Source organism: Salvelinus namaycush, chromosome 5 (genome assembly GCF_016432855.1).
Source record: "Salvelinus namaycush isolate Seneca chromosome 5, SaNama_1.0, whole genome shotgun sequence".
Lineage (NCBI taxonomy): Eukaryota > Metazoa > Chordata > Actinopteri > Salmoniformes > Salmonidae > Salvelinus > Salvelinus namaycush.
The window spans coordinates 66,342,019-66,359,041 of NC_052311.1; the positions used below are offsets into that span (position 1 = coordinate 66,342,019).

A 17,023-nucleotide genomic window follows, 5' to 3' on the forward strand; every position below is an offset into this window, starting at 1 on the left:
TGATCACCAATGATTCATTGCATCTCCCAAAAAATCTGTAAAATGATAGTCTAGAAACTAAAGCTTTGCTTGTCTTCCTCTCAGGCGTCCATGTCTTCTCCCTAGACCTCCTCAATGTCCACCTCTTGAACATCAGACTGAGGCCTCATCTTCACTGTCACTTTCCAACCTTGTTGAGGATGGCTCGTTGTCCGTCTCAAAAACCCTCAAATTTGCTCCAAAAGCCACACATTTGTCAACCATTGTATTGGTCAGCCTGTTGTGTGCTTTGGTGTGTGTGTTCCCAAACAAGGACCAGTTGCGCTCCGAGGCGGCTGATGTTGGTGGGATTTGGAGGATGATGGAGGCAACAGGGGAAAGTGCCTCAGATCCACAAAGTCCCTTCCACCAGGTTGCTGATGAGATATGTTGGCACGACGCCATATTGCATCTCTATCCCAAAGGCTTTGGTTGGAAGTGTACTTTGCCAGACTGCCAAGAACCTTGCCCTCATCCAGAATAGGTGGCGAGACACAGCAGTGATGACACCATAGGCCTTGTTGATCTCTGCACCAGACAGGATGCTCTTGCCAGCATACTTGGGGTCCAACAAGTACACTTCAGCGTGTATGGGCTTCAGGCAGAAGTATTCACGCTTTTTGATGTATTTTAGAACTGCAGTTTCCTTTGCTTGGAGCAACAGTGAAGTGGGAAGGGCAGTACGGATTTCTTCTCTTACATCTGCAAGCAGAGTCTGAACATCAGACATGGAGACATTGCCATCCACAATCCGTGCTACTGCTGTAGGTTTGAGTTTGAGTTTGAGTTTATTTTTACAGGGACAGTGCACATTAATCAACGTTTCAGTAAAAGTGCCGGTTTTAGCCAGCCGGCTAATTTTCAACCGCAGTCCCTGGGCAGGTTATTAAAAACAATTACAATATAGACAATAGCAACATAGAACAAGACATAGCATACAGACATAGCAACATAGGACAAGCAAGACGTAGCATACAGACAGAGCAACATAGAACAAAAAGCAGTAAGACAAAATTCATAAAAGCAACGAAGTGTTTCCACACCTCACAAGTTACAGACAACAGACATGGAAAGCGGCAACACACAGCTAGGGACCATGTTCACAAATCTGATTGACCTTTAGCCATGTCTTCAAGCATTTTGTGAAAGTGTGATATGTGGTGCAGTTATGTGTGTCTGATGGCAGTGTATTCCAGACATGGGAAGCCCTCACAGAGAAAGCGGATTTACTAAAGGTGCTTTTCCTTAGGGGAACTATACAGTCACCTCTCATGGCAGACCTTGTAGATCTGCTGCCATATGTTTGGGTTTTCTGTTTAACAAAAATACTGAGTGGAGGGGGAGCCAAGCCATTTAGGATCTTGAATACAAGACATGCGTCGGTGTATTGCACAAGATTTTCCCAACTCAGGAGCTCATGCTTTCTGAGGATGTGACAGTGATGATGGCTATTGGGCTTCCTATCAAGCACTTTGAGAGCCTGTTTGTAGACAGACTGAATAGGTCTTACTGTTGTACAGCAAGCTTGGGCCCAACTAGTCAAGCAGTATGTTAAGTGGGGGAGTATCATAGATTTGAAGTACAGTTTTGCTACCTCTGTAGTACATCTCGAGTTTCAGGCTGCTTACCACTCTCTCCCAAAATACATCCAGGAGGATGCTCTTGACGCGGCTGTCCATATTGGCAGACTGATATAGACATTTGTTGGAGAGACTCCCTCCCCTCCAGGAGACTGTCAAACATGATGACAACACTACCCCAACCGGTCGTCCTGGGCAGCTTCAATGTGGTGCTCTTATTTTTCTCACTTTGCTTCGTGAGGTAGAGTGATGCAATAACTTGACCCTTCACATACCTAACCATTTCCTTGTCTCTCTTGTAGTGTATCCATTGTTTTCAGTGCGATGATGTCCTTGAGGAGCAGATTCAATGCAGGAGCAGCACAGCCAATGGGTGTTATGTGAGGGTAGGACTCCTTCACTTTAGTCCAAGCAGCCTTCATGTTTGCAGCATTGTCTGTCACCAGTGCAAATACCTTCTGTGGTCCAAGGTCCTTGACTGCCTTCAGCTCATCTGCAATGTAGAGACCGGTGTGTCTGTTGTCCCTTGTATCTGTGCTCTTGTAGAATACTGGTTGAGGGGTGGAGATGTAGTTAATTATTCCTTGCCCACAAACATTCGACCACCCATCAGAGATTGCAATGCAGTCTGCTTTCTCTGTGATTTGCTTGACCTTCACTTGAACTCTGCTGAACTCTGCATCCAGCAAATGAGTAGATAAAGCATGTCTGGTTGGAGGGGTGTATGCTGGGCGGAGAACATAAATCTCTTCCAATACACATTGCCTGTGAGCATCAGAGGAACCAGTTGCATACACATCTCGAGCAAAACATTCATCAGCATTGCTACTACGTTTCTCCATTGAGTCCAAAAAATAAAATCTGATTCCAGGAGGACCATGAGCTGTTGCTATCGATAAGGTGTCTGATTCATCATTTTCAACTCAAATAGAAGTAAAGGGAATTCTGTCAGAGGTAGCTTGTTGTGAGCGCTTAGGGAAATGTATGCTCTTGGCCAGATGATTCTGCATCTTTGTTGCATTTATCACATATGATTTGGCACAGTATTTGCAAATGTACACAGCTTTTCCTTCTACATTAGCTGCAGTGAAATGTCTCCACACATCATTTTCCTGTTAAGAGAAGCCTTAGTGTTCTTGGGCACAGGCACTATGGTGGTCTGCTTAAAACATTCTGGTATTACAGACTCGGACAGGGAGCGGTTGAAAATGTCAGTGAAGACACTTGCCAGTTGGTCAGCGCATGCTCGCAGTACACGTCCTGGTAATCCATCTGGCCCAGCGGCCTTGTGAATCTTGACCTGTTTAAAGATCTTACTCACATCGTTTGCCGAGAGCGTGATCACACAGTCTTTCGGAACAGCTGGTGCTCTCATGCATTTTTCATTGTCATTTGCCTCGAAGTGAGCGTAGACATAGTTTAGCTCGTCTGGTAGGCTTGTGTCACTGGGCAGCTCTCGGCTGTGCTTCCCTTTGTAGTCGGTAATGGTTTGAAAGCCCTGCCACATCCGATGTAGTACGATTCAATCTTTTTCCTGTATTGACGCCTTGCCTGTTTGATGGTTCGTCGGAGGGCATATTGGAATTTCGTAAACTTCCAGGTTAGAGTCCCACTCCTTGAAAGCGGCAGTTCTAGCCTTTAACTCAGTGTGAATATTGCCTGTAATCCATGGCTTCTGCTTGGGGTATGTACGTACGGTCACCGTGAGAACGACATGATCTATGCACTTCTTGATTAAGCTTATTTACAAAAATACATAGCCCGCCGCCCCTTGTCTTACCAGATGTTGTTCTATCCTGCCGGTACAGGATGTTATAAGCTAACTTTGATGAACTTAGGCAAAATTCACGAAATTCCCGAGCTTAACTTCTCATGGAAAATTTCTGGAATCTTACCGGAAAGTATGACCCTTTGCAACCCTAGCTGTAACAGATCCACCGCCTCATCTGCCACTGTAAAAAGCATAGAGACACTTCGACATTTTCAATATTGTTTGTTGCATTGTTGCAATTGTTGCATTGTTGCAATATTGAAATTCGATGTCCACTGGGTACTGTAATAACGAACGTGTCGGGAGTCGGGACGAGACAGAAAGCTTTTCTCTGCCAGTTGAAATCATGAAATCAGCATAATTTTTCTGTATATACAGTTGAAGTCGGAAGTTTACATGAACTAGTTTTAATGACTCTAACCTAAGTGTTTCAACCACTCCACAAATGTCTTGTTAACAAACTATAGGTTTGGCAAGTCGGTTAGGACATCTACTTTGTGCATGACACGTAATTTTTCCAACAATTATTTAACTTATAATTCACTGTATCACAATTCCAATGGGTCAGAAGTTTACACTGACTATGCCTTTAAACAGCTTGGAAAATTCCAGAAAACGATGTCATGGCTTTAGAAGCTTCTGATAGGCTAATTGACATAATTTGTGTCAATTGGAGGTGTACCTGTGGATGCATTTCAAGGCCTACCTTCAAACTGTGCCTCTTGCTTGACATCATGAGAAAATCAAAATAAATCAGCCAAGACCTCAGAAAACAAATTGTAGACCTCCACAAGTCTGGTTCATCCTTGGGAGCAATTTACAAACGCCTGAAGGTACCACGTTCATCTGTACAAACAATAGTACGCAAGTATAAACACCATGGGACCACACAGCCGTCATATCGCTCAGGAAGGAGACGCGTTCTGTCTCCTAGAGATGAACGTACTTTGGTGGGAAAAGTGCAAATCCATCCCAGAACAACAGCAAAGGACCTTGTGAAGCTGCTGGAGGAAACAGGCACAAAAGTATCTATATTTACAGTAAAACGAGTCCTATATTGACATAACCTGAAAGGCCGCTCAACAAGGAAGAAGACACTGCTCCAAAACCTCCATAAAAAAGCCAGACTACGGTTTGCAACTGGATATGGGGACAAAGATCATATTTTTGGGAGAAATGTCCTCTGGTCTGATGAAACTGTTTGGCCATAATGACCATCGATATGTTTGGAGGAAAATGGGGGAGGCTTGCAAGCCAAAGAACACCATCCCAACCGTGAAGCACGGGGGTGGCAGCATCATGTTGTGGGGGTGCTTTGCTGCAGGAGGGACTGGTGCGCTTCACAAAATAGATGGCATCATGAGCACGGAAAATTATGTGGATATATTGAAGCAACATCTCAAGACATCAGTCAGGAAGTTAAATCTTGGTCGCAAATGGGTCTTCCAAATGGACAATGACCCCAAGCATACTTCCAAAGTTGTGGAAAAATGGCTTAAGGACAACAAAGTCAAGGTATTGGAGTGGCCATCACAAAGCCCTGACCTCAATCCCATAGAAAATGTGTGGGCAGAACTGAAAAAGTGTGTGCGAGCAAGGAGGCCTACAAACCTGATGCGGTTACACCAGCTCTGTCAGGAGGAATGTGCCAAAATTCACCCAACTTATTGTGGGAAGCTTGTGGAAAGCTACCCAAAACGTTTGACCCAAGTAAACAATTTAAAGGCAATGCTACCAAATACTAATTGAGTGTATGTAAACTTCTGACCCACTGGGAATGTGATGAAAGAAATAAAAGCTGAAGTAAATCATTCTCTACTATTATTCCGACATTTCACATTCATAAACTAAAGTGGTGATGCTAACTGACCTAAGACAGGGAATTTTTACTAGGATTAAATGTCACGAATTGTGAAAAACTGAGTTTAAATGTATTTGGCTAAGGTGTATGTAAACTTCCGACTTCAACTGTATACAAAGAAATGTCAATAGAAAAACAGGTAAAATGAAACAAAAATGCAGCTAGTTTGCCGTCTTTCTAACTTCAGTCTGAAGTGTGTAGTTGGCTAGCTAGCAAGGGGGAAGAGCCTCCATCGCAAACATTTTTGGGTAGTTGTGCTTTACATGGCAGTCAGAAAGAGACCATGCCACAGCCATGATAAATGTCCTAACACATGGCCTCATGTATTATTGCGTAAGTATAAAAGCTGATTGAGTGAAATGTTGCGCAAGCTGGGAAAACTAAATCCAAACTTCATTCCTCTAAGACAGTCATGTAACTGGAGCAGAGAGCAAGTGGTGGAACACATCGTGTTGCTGTCTTCTCTCGCTCTGTCCTTCCTCTCTTGTGGTCCCAAAGGGAGGAACACCACTGAAACAATTTCTGAGAGGAGTTCAAACAAACAGAGTAAACATGCATTAATAGTGAACTGAACTGCCATCCAAGCAATAAACACCTCACACCCTGGTGGACTCCTTGTGGAGTACTCAGTCTGTACTCTGCCTGCCAGCCAGGCTACCTGCTGTATTGAGTTCTAGTGAGCCACATGAGAGCACAGTTTCCACAGCAGAAGCACAGCACCCCGGGTGACACAGGTACTTACTGTATAGAATGACTGAGATGGAGAGAGATAGGGAGACAGAGCATGCAGATGGTCAGAGTGAGAGCATGACCACACAAGGGAAATAAAGAGCATGCCATGGAAGGTGATTCATGTTCTCTCAGACAGTCAAGGCCACTGATTCTAAGATCCAACAATGCTTGAATTATGAATGTATATGAAGATAAGAGACAAGGAAAGGAATAAGGAAGGCATTACAGGTACAATGCCTCTCAGAAAAATGATGGTGGGCCAGCTACAGACATTTATGGTACTGTACAAGTCAGTCAGAGGGGCCATCACTTTGTTGTGAGGAATCTCAACCTCCTGACATCCAGGCAGCAACTTGTCTCACACACCAGTGAATCTCCCCATCCTCTCAACATCCTTCTCCATTTGCTTCTCTCCTCAGAAAGCAATGGAATGACACACTAGGCGTGTGAAACTACCACTTGCTGGAGGGAGATCGCACAAAACTTCACAGTATTGAAGAAAAATTGATTATCAAGCTTATTCATTGCCAATTACTTATCCTCCTCCAAAGCATGAAGAAAATCCTGTGTAATTACCTGCTATTCTTCAGTTGACTGCTATATTGAAAACACCCTATCCACCTTATGCGTGCCCTACATTACCCAATCACCCTCTCCAATTCCCCAAATTCTCAGCCGCCTTCATCACCAAGCATCCCAGAACGCAGCACTCCCTTTGGGACCAAACTCCTTCTCTTCCCCTAGCTCTTTGTATGCTCTCATTTTCTCCCTCCCTCCCTCTCTCGCTCCCTTCTCTCTGTCACACACCAAGCATCTATAGTTAACCAGAAACAGAGGGAGGGTGTGCATGCACATTGCCACCAACTCTGTCCAGCAGAAATGTGTCCAAAAGAGTTTGTCTGCAATGCTGGGCCCAGGGGCCACCAGTACCAGTGACTGGACATGACACACAAGTATAGCAACACTGAACCAGACACTGGCTTAGCAAGAGCTTAGTACAACTAGATACTTACACATTACATGACAAATTCATTAGGTTTTGTGATTAAGTAAAGCAGAAACCTAAACAGAACCTAAAAGCAGAATAAAATTCTATTAAAACTTGGTATGTAAATTAGAAAGCAAAATGCATTTGAAAAAGTAAGGCCTTGTTTTATTTTAGAAGTTCTATGCATGTAATTTCCTATTAGTTCGAGTTACTGGGAATATAATCTACTGGGCATGCCCCATGACTTGCACACTGCCACACTGAAAGGAAGAATACAGAGGTTGAGATGTAAGAGGCTTTAACAAATAGGGGGGCACAGAATTGGCCCAGCGTGTTCCGGGTTAGGGGAGGGTTTGGCCGGGGTAGGAAGTCATTGTAAAATACGAATTTGTTCTTAACTGACTTGCCTAGTTAAATAAAGGTTAAATAATATAAAAACAAACAAGGAGGAATGGCACAGGGAGAGGGAGAAAGTGATATGGACAGTCACAAGAAGGAGAAGAATACTGATTGAGTGAATGTGTCAAAAAGACGAGTGGAAGACAATTTCCTTCAGATCAACCTTCTCGGAGACAACACACACACACTTACTTATGAACATACTAAAAACGCAGGATGACCACACACACACACACGTTTTCCTTCACCACTAGTGGTGTGCAGCTCAGTGTTTCTGCTGCAGTCATTTAGCGGTGGCGGCACACCACGGCAAAATCATTGCCACAAAGCCTACATTTTTTAAACATTTAATAAAACTATGCCGAGGCACACTGAAGATATGCTAGAACAGTCCTCATTTACTATTCCTCTGCTAACGAGTAATGAATAGAAAAATCACACAACCCCATATATAACAGAAATTATCTATTTACCAGGTCTGCTTGTTGTTGTGCGATCTATGCAAGAAACACTATAAATACAAAAGTGGACACCCTTTCAAATGAGTAGATTCGGCAATTTGAGCCACACCTGTTGCTGACAGGTGTACAAAAACCGAGCACGCAGCCATGCAATCTCCATAGACAAACATTGGCAGTAGAATGGCCTTACTGAAGAGCTCAGTGACTTTCAAAGTGGCACCATCATAGGATGCCACTATCCAACAAGTCAGTTTGTACAATTTCTGCCCTGCTAGAGCAGCCCCGGTCTACAGTAAGTGAAATAAATTGTGACATGAAGTGTCTTCTGTGAAAAGTACAGGCAAGGGGTGTATCACATTACACAGAGTACACCGAACATTAGGAACGTCTTCCTAATGTTGAGTTGGCTGGATGTTCTTTGGGTGGTGTACCATTCTTGATACACACAAAACTGTTGAGCGTGAAAAACCCAGCAGTGTTGATGATCTTGACATAAACCGGTCCACCTGGCACCTACTACCATACCCTGTTCAAAGGCACTTAAATCTTTTGTCTTGCCCATTAACCTTCTGAATGGCAAACATACCACAATCCATGCATCAATTGTCTCAAGGCTTAAAAATCCTTCTTTAACCTTTCTCCTCCCCTTCATCTACACTGACTGGAGTGGATTAGTGACCATAGCTTTCACCTGGATTCATCTGGTTTGTATATCGTGGAAAGAGCAGGTGTTCTTAATGTTTTGTATGCTCAAGAGTATATTCAGTGTTTATGCTAGTTTTTTGGTACAAAATGCATCAATACATGCTAAATAGTAAAGACATTACATTTGGGATCTAGCTAATGATTTGCCCATGGTAAATGCAGATAGGCTGAAGCATGGGTTTACTTATTTATTTATAGCCACTATGCTGCATCAATTGGGCTACAGGTGATCATTCTTTTTGCTAACAGCATACCTGATAATATTGTCCAACCTATATGCAAGGACCAATATGTAATTTTACTTTAATTCATTTTGGTATAGAACGTCCTTTTAAAAAGTCAGCAGAACAGCTTCTCAGAGATGTACTACCTAAACTTGTGCAATTTGATCACTGATCTTTTTCATTGTCAGTTTTTACCAATTTGCAACAGACAGAGAGCGAGACAGACAGAGAGCGAGACAGACAGAGAGCGAGACAGACAGAGAGCGAGAGACAGACACAGAGCGAGAGACAGACACAGAGCGAGAGACAGACACAGAGCGAGAGACAGACACAGAGCGAGAGACAGACACAGAGCGAGAGACAGACACAGAGCGAGAGACAGACACAGAGCGAGAGACAGACACAGAGCGAGAGACAGACACAGAGCGAGAGACAGACACAGAGCGAGAGACAGACACAGAGCGAGAGACAGACAGAGAGAGAGAGACAGAGAGCAAGCCAGACAGAGAGACAGAGAGCGAGCCAGAGCGAGACAGAGAGCGAGCCAGAGGTTAGCTGTGAACATTGGAATTTGCTCACTGATCTCTTTCATTGTCAGTTTTTACCAATTTGCAACAGACAGAGAGCGAGACAGACAGAGAGAGAGCGAGACAGACAGAAAGAGAGCGAGACAGACAGAGAGAGAACGAGCCAGACCGAGCCAGAGAACGAGCCAGAGAACGAGCCAGAGAACGAGCCAGATCGAGCCAGAGAACGAGCCAGAGAACGAGCCAGACAACGAGCCAGACAACGAGCCAGACAACGAGCCAGACAACGAGCCAGACAACGAGCCAGACAACGAGCCAGACAACGAGCCAGACAACGAGCCAGACCGAGAGCGAGCCAGACCGAGAGCGAGCCAGACCGAGAGCGAGCCAGACCGAGAGCGAGCCAGACCGAGCCAGAGAACGAGCCAGACCGAGAGCGAGCCAGACCGAGCCAGAGAACGAGCCAGACCGAGAGCGAGCCAGACCGAGCCAGAGAACGAGCCAGACCGAGAGCGAGCCAGACCGAGCCAGAGAACGAGCCAGACCGAGAGCGAGCCAGACCGAGCCAGAGAACGAGCCAGACCGAGAGCGAGCCAGACCGAGCCAGAGAACGAGCCAGACCGAGAGCGAGCCAGACCGAGCCAGAGAACGAGCCAGACCGAGAGCGAGCCAGACCGAGACAGAGAACGAGCCAGAGAACGAGCCAGAGCGAGACAGAGAGCGAGCCAGACCGAGACAGAGAGCGAGCCAGACCGAGACAGAGAGAGAGCCAGAGTTTAGCTGTGAACATTGAAATTTGCTCACTGATCTCTTTCATTGTCAGTTTTTACCAATTTGCAACGGACAGAGCGAGCCAGACAGAGAGCGAGCCAGACAGAGACAGAGAGCGAGCCAGACAGATAGACAAAGAGCGAGCCAGACCGAGACACAGAGAGCGAGCAAGACCGAGCCAGACCGAGAGACAGAGAGCGAGCCAGACCGAGAGCGAGCCAGACCGAGAGCGAGCCAGACCGAGACAGAGACCGAGACAGAGACCGAGACAGAGAGCGAACCAGAGACCGAGACAGAGAGCGAACCAGAGACCGAGACAGAGAGCGAACCAGAGACCGAGACAGAGAGCGAACCAGAGACCGAGACAGAGAGCGAACCAGAGACCGAGACAGAGAGCGAACCAGAGACCGAGACAGAGAGCGAACCAGAGACCGAGACAGAGAGCGAGCCAGAGACCGAGACAGAGAGCGAGCCAGAGACCGAGACAGAGAGCGAGCCAGACAGAGAGCGAGCCAGACCGAGAGCGAGCCAGACCGAGACAGACCGAGACAGAGAGCGAGCCAGACAGCGAGACAGAGTTTAGCTGTGAACATTGGAAATAAAGACCATAATTAAATTCCCAGAACAAAGTAAAGTCCAGAGTGTGGCAGCAGCACTAGCCTAAGCCCTGCTGCGGGCCAGTGTTGGGAAATAGTCTAAAATAACCTGACATTGCTTAATTAGTAGGAGCATATCTGCCCGCAGAACAAGATTATAACTGCTGATACTGAATAAGCAGCAGATGTTGCAATTTGAACCAGAATAAATCAGCATTATAGACCCTCAAACTATTTTTTTTATAGACATCTTCTCACGAGCCTTACCACCTCTCCACCTCTGCATCATGTGTGAATGATTATGGGTCATACAGAATGCATTAGCCAAATCTTTTTTTGAAATGACAATGAAGACCATTGTACATCAATAAAATGCAAAGTCATACACCTAAATTAATCCAGGATTAGACTAATACTCTAATCTTTCTCCTTCAGCCTATCATCTGTGCCAGTTAAGAAGGCAGCAAGACAGAATGTAAGATTCTGCTTTGCGTCGGTGAATCTAAAGAACACCCTGACTACACCGCTCGCGTCGCGTGCGCATGGCAAAATAAATTCAGGAATCTGTGTTATTCAATTATTGCCCCCACACTGCTCGCGAGCGTCTGCGTTGCCAAGGGCTAAAATAGAAGTCATTCCTATTTCTGACGCAGATCGCACTGCAAGTCCTGCCTCTCCCATCTCCTCATTGGTTTATAGAAGCAGGTACCCACATGCCATCTTCTCATTGGTTATACCCACGTGGGTGATTGAAAAACAAACTGTTTTGCCAGTTGTCGTGGTAATACTATGAAAGTGTAGATGCTAATCACCATATATATTCAAAGATGATAAAGCCTGGAAGGAGGAGGAATGACTAGAAACGATTTGGTTGACCGTTTTATGTGTGGATTAATTGTCGGAGTAGAGGACCTTGTGCATTTCAGGTAAAATAACAACTCAATGTTTATATCCCAGGACAAATTAGCTAGCAACAGCAAGCTAGCTAAATGGGACAAATTAGCTAGCAAGTGCAAGCTAACTAGCTAAATTGCCATACATGTTCAATGCTTTTCGACCTGTCCCCAAAATAATGTCACTGGTTCAGAGTTATTTAGATATTTTAACCTGCGTGTCGTGATCGCGTTTGGTGTAGGGGGACAAAATAAATGTAGGCATGATGGCGCACGCGCGCAGCCGGTTTGTATTCCGTGTAAAGAATATCTGCCATGCATAGCAAAGCCAACTACCAATAATTAACTTGACTAAGGGCCCAGAAGAAATCTGCATTAATGTATGATGCTAAAATGAATGATGTACGTGTGCATAACTCAAGGCAGCAGATTATTTCTATTGGTAAACAAAATATTGAACAATTTCTTTTGCATAGAAGTGTGGGCTGTAGCATTTTACTTTTAAATTGTTGAAAATATAGAATCAAGTGCTTGGCACTCGCTATAGGCATCATGCATGTTTACTTTTAAAAAGTGTTTTTGTCTTTCTGCCCACACCTCTACAGAAATGTGATCAAATTGACCATTGCTTTTTTTTCTCTTTACTGCTGTGGCCTAACTCGATTAGTTCCAAATTATACAGCAAACATGTCGTAACCCTCGAATGATGCAGCGCCCACCCTTGGGCCAATTGAGATAACGTGACTAACACATTTCAGTTAATTACTATAGCTCCCGCCTTGGGCCAATCAGTGTAATTTTGTAAATGGCGGATCTCTATGGCAAGACGCATAATTCACCAATGTTGTCAAATTCATCCCAGTGCTGTCTGAGATACTGTGTGTGACCAACAAACAGAGACAGATCCACTGTCCCCTCCCCGATTCCATCGTTGGGGATAAAGGGTGTTATTGTCACCATAAAAAAAGGTGAATGGAGGGCATTTTGTTGACAGCGTTATAATGTTCAAACATGCGTATGTATGGCATACGCCAAGTATATAAATCAAAACATTTTTTAGACATACTTTCAGAAATGGCACAAGCAGATATTTAGTGTGAAATGTAAAGTTATAAATGAGGCCCCTGGTGTAAAAGTTGACTTATGCCATCTTTACTGTGGACGGAATGGTTGCAATGTAATGTGACTGTTTGGATCCCAGTCAGGTTCTTTGCAAGATTTTAGATGGGTGTTAAGGACTGAACAACTGTTTGCTTAGAGTGCTTCCATTTATATTGACTTGTCTTTAGGGACAAGTCCTAACTCGGTACAGGATCAGATTAAATAGGCTATGCTCCCATCGCACAGCAATACTGTAGCCTATACCAATACTGTAGCCCAGGGGTGTCAAACTCATTCCACGGAGGGCCGAGTGTCTGCAGGTTTTTGGTTTTTCCTTTCAATAAAGCCCTAGACAACCAGGTGTGGGGAGTTCCTAACTAATTAGTGATGTTAATTCATCAATCAAGTACAAGGGAGGAGCGAAAACCCGCAGACACTCGGCCCTCCGTGGAATGAGTTTGACACCTGTGCTGTAGCCTATACCAATACTGTAAAATCTTTTACATAATCTACCGGACTATTTATTGTGTTGGCAGAATGTTTACATTTTTGCTGTAATTTATGCTGTATTTGGCAAAGGACTGTGGCGGTTTCTAAAAGAGAAAACGATGGAAAATGTGACCCGTTTCAGGAAGCTAGGCGTATGTTACACGTCACTACTTCACAGAAGAAGCATACCAATGTAATTATTTATTTTAATCAAAATGCAGTTTTTGGCAGAAATGCTGGAACATATGAATTACATGTGCTTTAACCAAACTTGTATGCCATCTGTAAATACAAATAAAAGTATTGGTTTAGTCACGGAAAAAGTCAGAAACCTTCCCGCTGGCCATGATTGGCTGAAATAATGGATGGGCTGGACATGCTGAGAGGAGTTTGGATTGGTCTGCCATGTTGCATGATTCTGTCGATAACATGAACTGTTCAGTATGTGTAGATGTGGTTTTTTTGAAAGACATGACGTTAGTCATGGAGAACTGCAAAAGTGTTGCTACTGCTCTCAACACAATCGCTGCAAAAATCAGTGGAAAAAAGTTGGACTACTTTCTGCACATGGTCAGTCTGAACCGGAGTGACTTGACACAACGGCCCAACAAGCTGTAGTTAAACAAAACGGAAACGAGACAGGACATCTAGGTTATTAAACTGGGGTTCCAGTCTGCCGTGAAGCGTTCATCAACGTATACTGAACAAAAATAAACGCAACAATTTCAAAGGTCTTACTGCGTTACAGTTCATAAGGAAATCAGTCAACTAAAATAAATACATTTGGTCCTAATCTATGCATTTCACATGACTGGGAATAGGGATAAGCATCTATTGGTCACAGACACTTTAGGGGTGTAGTTCAGAAAAGCACAATATTTGGTGTGACCACCATTTGCCTTATGCAGAGCATCTCCTTCGCATAGAGCTGATCAGAATGTTCATTGTGGCCTGTAGAACGTTGACCCACTCCTCTTCAATGGTTGTGCGAAGTTGCTGGATATTGGCGTAACTGGAACACACATTGATCCAGAGCATCCCAAACATGCTCGATGGTGACATATCTGGTAAGTATGCAGGTAATGGAAGAACTGGAACATTTTCAGCTTCTAGGAATTGTGTACAGATCCTTGGAACATGGGGCCGTGCATTATAATGCTGAAACACGAGGTGAAGGTGACGGATGAATGGCACGACAATGGGCCTCAAGAGCTCGCCACGGTATCTCAATGCCTTCAAATTGCCATCGATAAAATGTAATTGTGTTCATTGTCCGTAGCCTATGCCTGCTCCTACCATAACCCCACCGCCACATGGGGCACTCACATTAACTTCAGCAAACCGCTCACCCACACAACACCTTGCACGTGGTTTGCGGCTGTGAGGCCAGTTGGACGTACTGCCAAATTCTCTAAAACGATGTTGGAGGCGGCCTACGGTAGAGAAATTAACATTCAATTATTTGGCAACAGCTCTGGTGGACATTCCTGCAGTCAGCATGCCAATTGCATGCTCCATCAAAACTTTAGATATCTGTGGAATTGTGTTGTGTGACAAAACGGAACATTTTAGAGTGTCCTTTTATTGTTCCCAGCACAAGGTGTGCCTGTGTAACGATCATGCTGTTTAATAAAGTTCTTGATATGCCACACCTGTCAGGTGGATGGATTATCTTGGCAAAGGAGAAATGATAATTAAAAAGGGATGCAAACAAATGTGCACAACATTTAAGAAATAAGCCTTTTGTGCGTATGGAACATTTCTGGTATCTTTTATTTCAGCTCATGAAACCTGGGACCAGCACTTTACATGTGTTTATATTTTTGTTTAGTGTATACGGGTAAGAGTCTAGCTACATTCTGGTATCATACATTTCTAATTGTCAGAAAGTCATTTTCATTGCAACTTAAAGCTTACTGTTAGCTAGCTAGCAAACGTTAGGTTGCTGGATTGCTAGTTCATGTTACGTGTATGATATGTGGTAACTAGTAAAATTATTCTTATATCATAAAGCAATTTGCATTGCTAGTTATAGCGTAATGTTAGCCAGCCAGCTAACATTGAACCTAGTCTGTTAGCTTTAGCTACCTGCAGATTTAAACTACAGCATTTCATGGGATTATCTTTCATTGCTTAGCTACCTACCTACATGTCTTAAAAAAAAAAAAAAATCAAGTTAGCCAGGTGTGTCTGGGGTTGATTACAGCCATCTATTGTATTTCATGTGTACATGTCTAGATAAGTGACCCATCCACTTAGCAAGATGTGGCTGGGGGGTGGTTATAGCACTTCTTTCACATGACCCAACAATTTAGACAAGTGTGTATGGGTAAGCATCTAACAACTAAATATTTTTATTACTACTATGCAAGTAACCATTCCACTGCACATAATTACTTTTCCCATTGTTCCTCAACTGCAGTGTATGATATACCATTTTGTAGCTCTGAGTCTCTTTCATCCAATGTAAAAAAAAAAACACCATTTCAAATTTTGCAACATAAGACTGAATTGAGGTGGTCGGTCACAAATTGTTGTGGACTTGTCAGCATAACATTTAAATTCAACAATGTTTTGCATTGACTTACCACGCAACCTAATATGCTGGACTGCCCACGAATTCTGAAACATTGTCGAGGCTAGTCATTTTTTATTTATTACAATAGGCTACAAACAGTAACAGCATAAATACTTCAAAGTAAAATATAACATTTCTGCATGGACACCTGAAATTTGACTGTAGTCTACAGACCGGCTGCCTAGAAAAGGTGAGGAATTTATTCTGCAATGGCTGTGAAAATAAAATAGATTCTTATGTCTAATTATTAAAAAAATGAACAGGTTTTCACTCTTCTCACTAACGCCAAATGGCTGGATCTTGTTTTTATAAATAAGTGTCTCATATCCTTTATGTGCACAAAATACTTAGGCTACTTGCAATACAATACTTCAACCACTAGAAAATATGTACAGGGTCTATTTTGTAATCACGGAACATTTATTTTTTAAAAAGAGGCCCCTGGCCCACTAATTATCCTGAGAAAATCCTGAGAGCATGACATTAAGAGGGCAAGAAGACAACTCACCCTCTTCAACCACCAATCAATTAAACTAATCAAATTAGTGAAAGCAGCAGCATACTATATTCTCTCTCAAGTCTATAGAGATGGAGGCAGCCTAAGCAAGCAACAGCGGTTCAGTCCATATCACCCACTAAAACCTCTGAAAGAACCTAACTTGGTTTCAGTCACACTATAACCATTCTGACCAGTCAACTTTTACACCAGGCAGTTAAGTGTAAACAACCACACTGAACTAAAAGCGACACCTGGTCCCAAGACATTAAAGATGGATGAATACAGGCATTAATAAATCATGTACAACAACTACTACCAGCAGCACAACATGCTTCTAATGAGCCCTACAGGGGAAATGGTGTGGGAGGGTGAGAAAAAGATACAGTAAATAATGTGTATGAGCAGGCAGATACACATATAGGCATTAAGCATGCTGTAGGTCACAACTACTCTAAAGCCATAAGAGTATAAATAGTTTTTACCCGTGTCCGGGTTCATGGTTCTGTCCTTGTCTGTCTCCTCTCTTCAACAGCAGCAACAAGAGGAGGAGGGAAGAGAAGAGTGAGAAGTAAAAAGAGACAGACAGACAGGGTTTTGTGATTGGTCCTCCCTCGCTTCTCCTGTTCTCTCCTTCACTTGGTGACTCTTCCCCTGTCTGTTTTTGTGTCAGGCAGCATGTCATTCTTCATCCACTTCCAACCAGTCTTGTTTTTCTTTTCACTCTGTTCTGTTCTCCTCTCCCTCACTCTGTTTTAAAGGGCAGGGATTCTTTAGCCACATGCCAGCAGTCCCACTGAGCTGTACTCTGGGGACATGACTCTTCACCCAGT

General features: G+C 43.7%; 1 protein-coding gene across 3 annotated transcripts in view; it reads right to left on the minus strand.

Moving 5' to 3' along the window:
• LOC120048772 (hormone-sensitive lipase-like) overlaps window positions 1-17,023 on the minus strand; it is a 52,267-nt gene that overhangs the window by 29,692 nt on the left and 5,552 nt on the right. The window contains exon 1 of one of the 3 annotated variants that reach the window (XM_038994977.1): window positions 16,676-16,908. The exons of the other annotated variants lie outside the window; for them this stretch is intronic. Coding sequence (XP_038850905.1) covers window positions 16,676-16,691 — 16 coding nt within the window. The 5' untranslated portion in view covers window positions 16,692-16,908. Of the gene's footprint in view, window positions 1-16,675; window positions 16,909-17,023 lie in introns of those variants that run through there. 3 annotated transcript variants of the gene reach the window in all.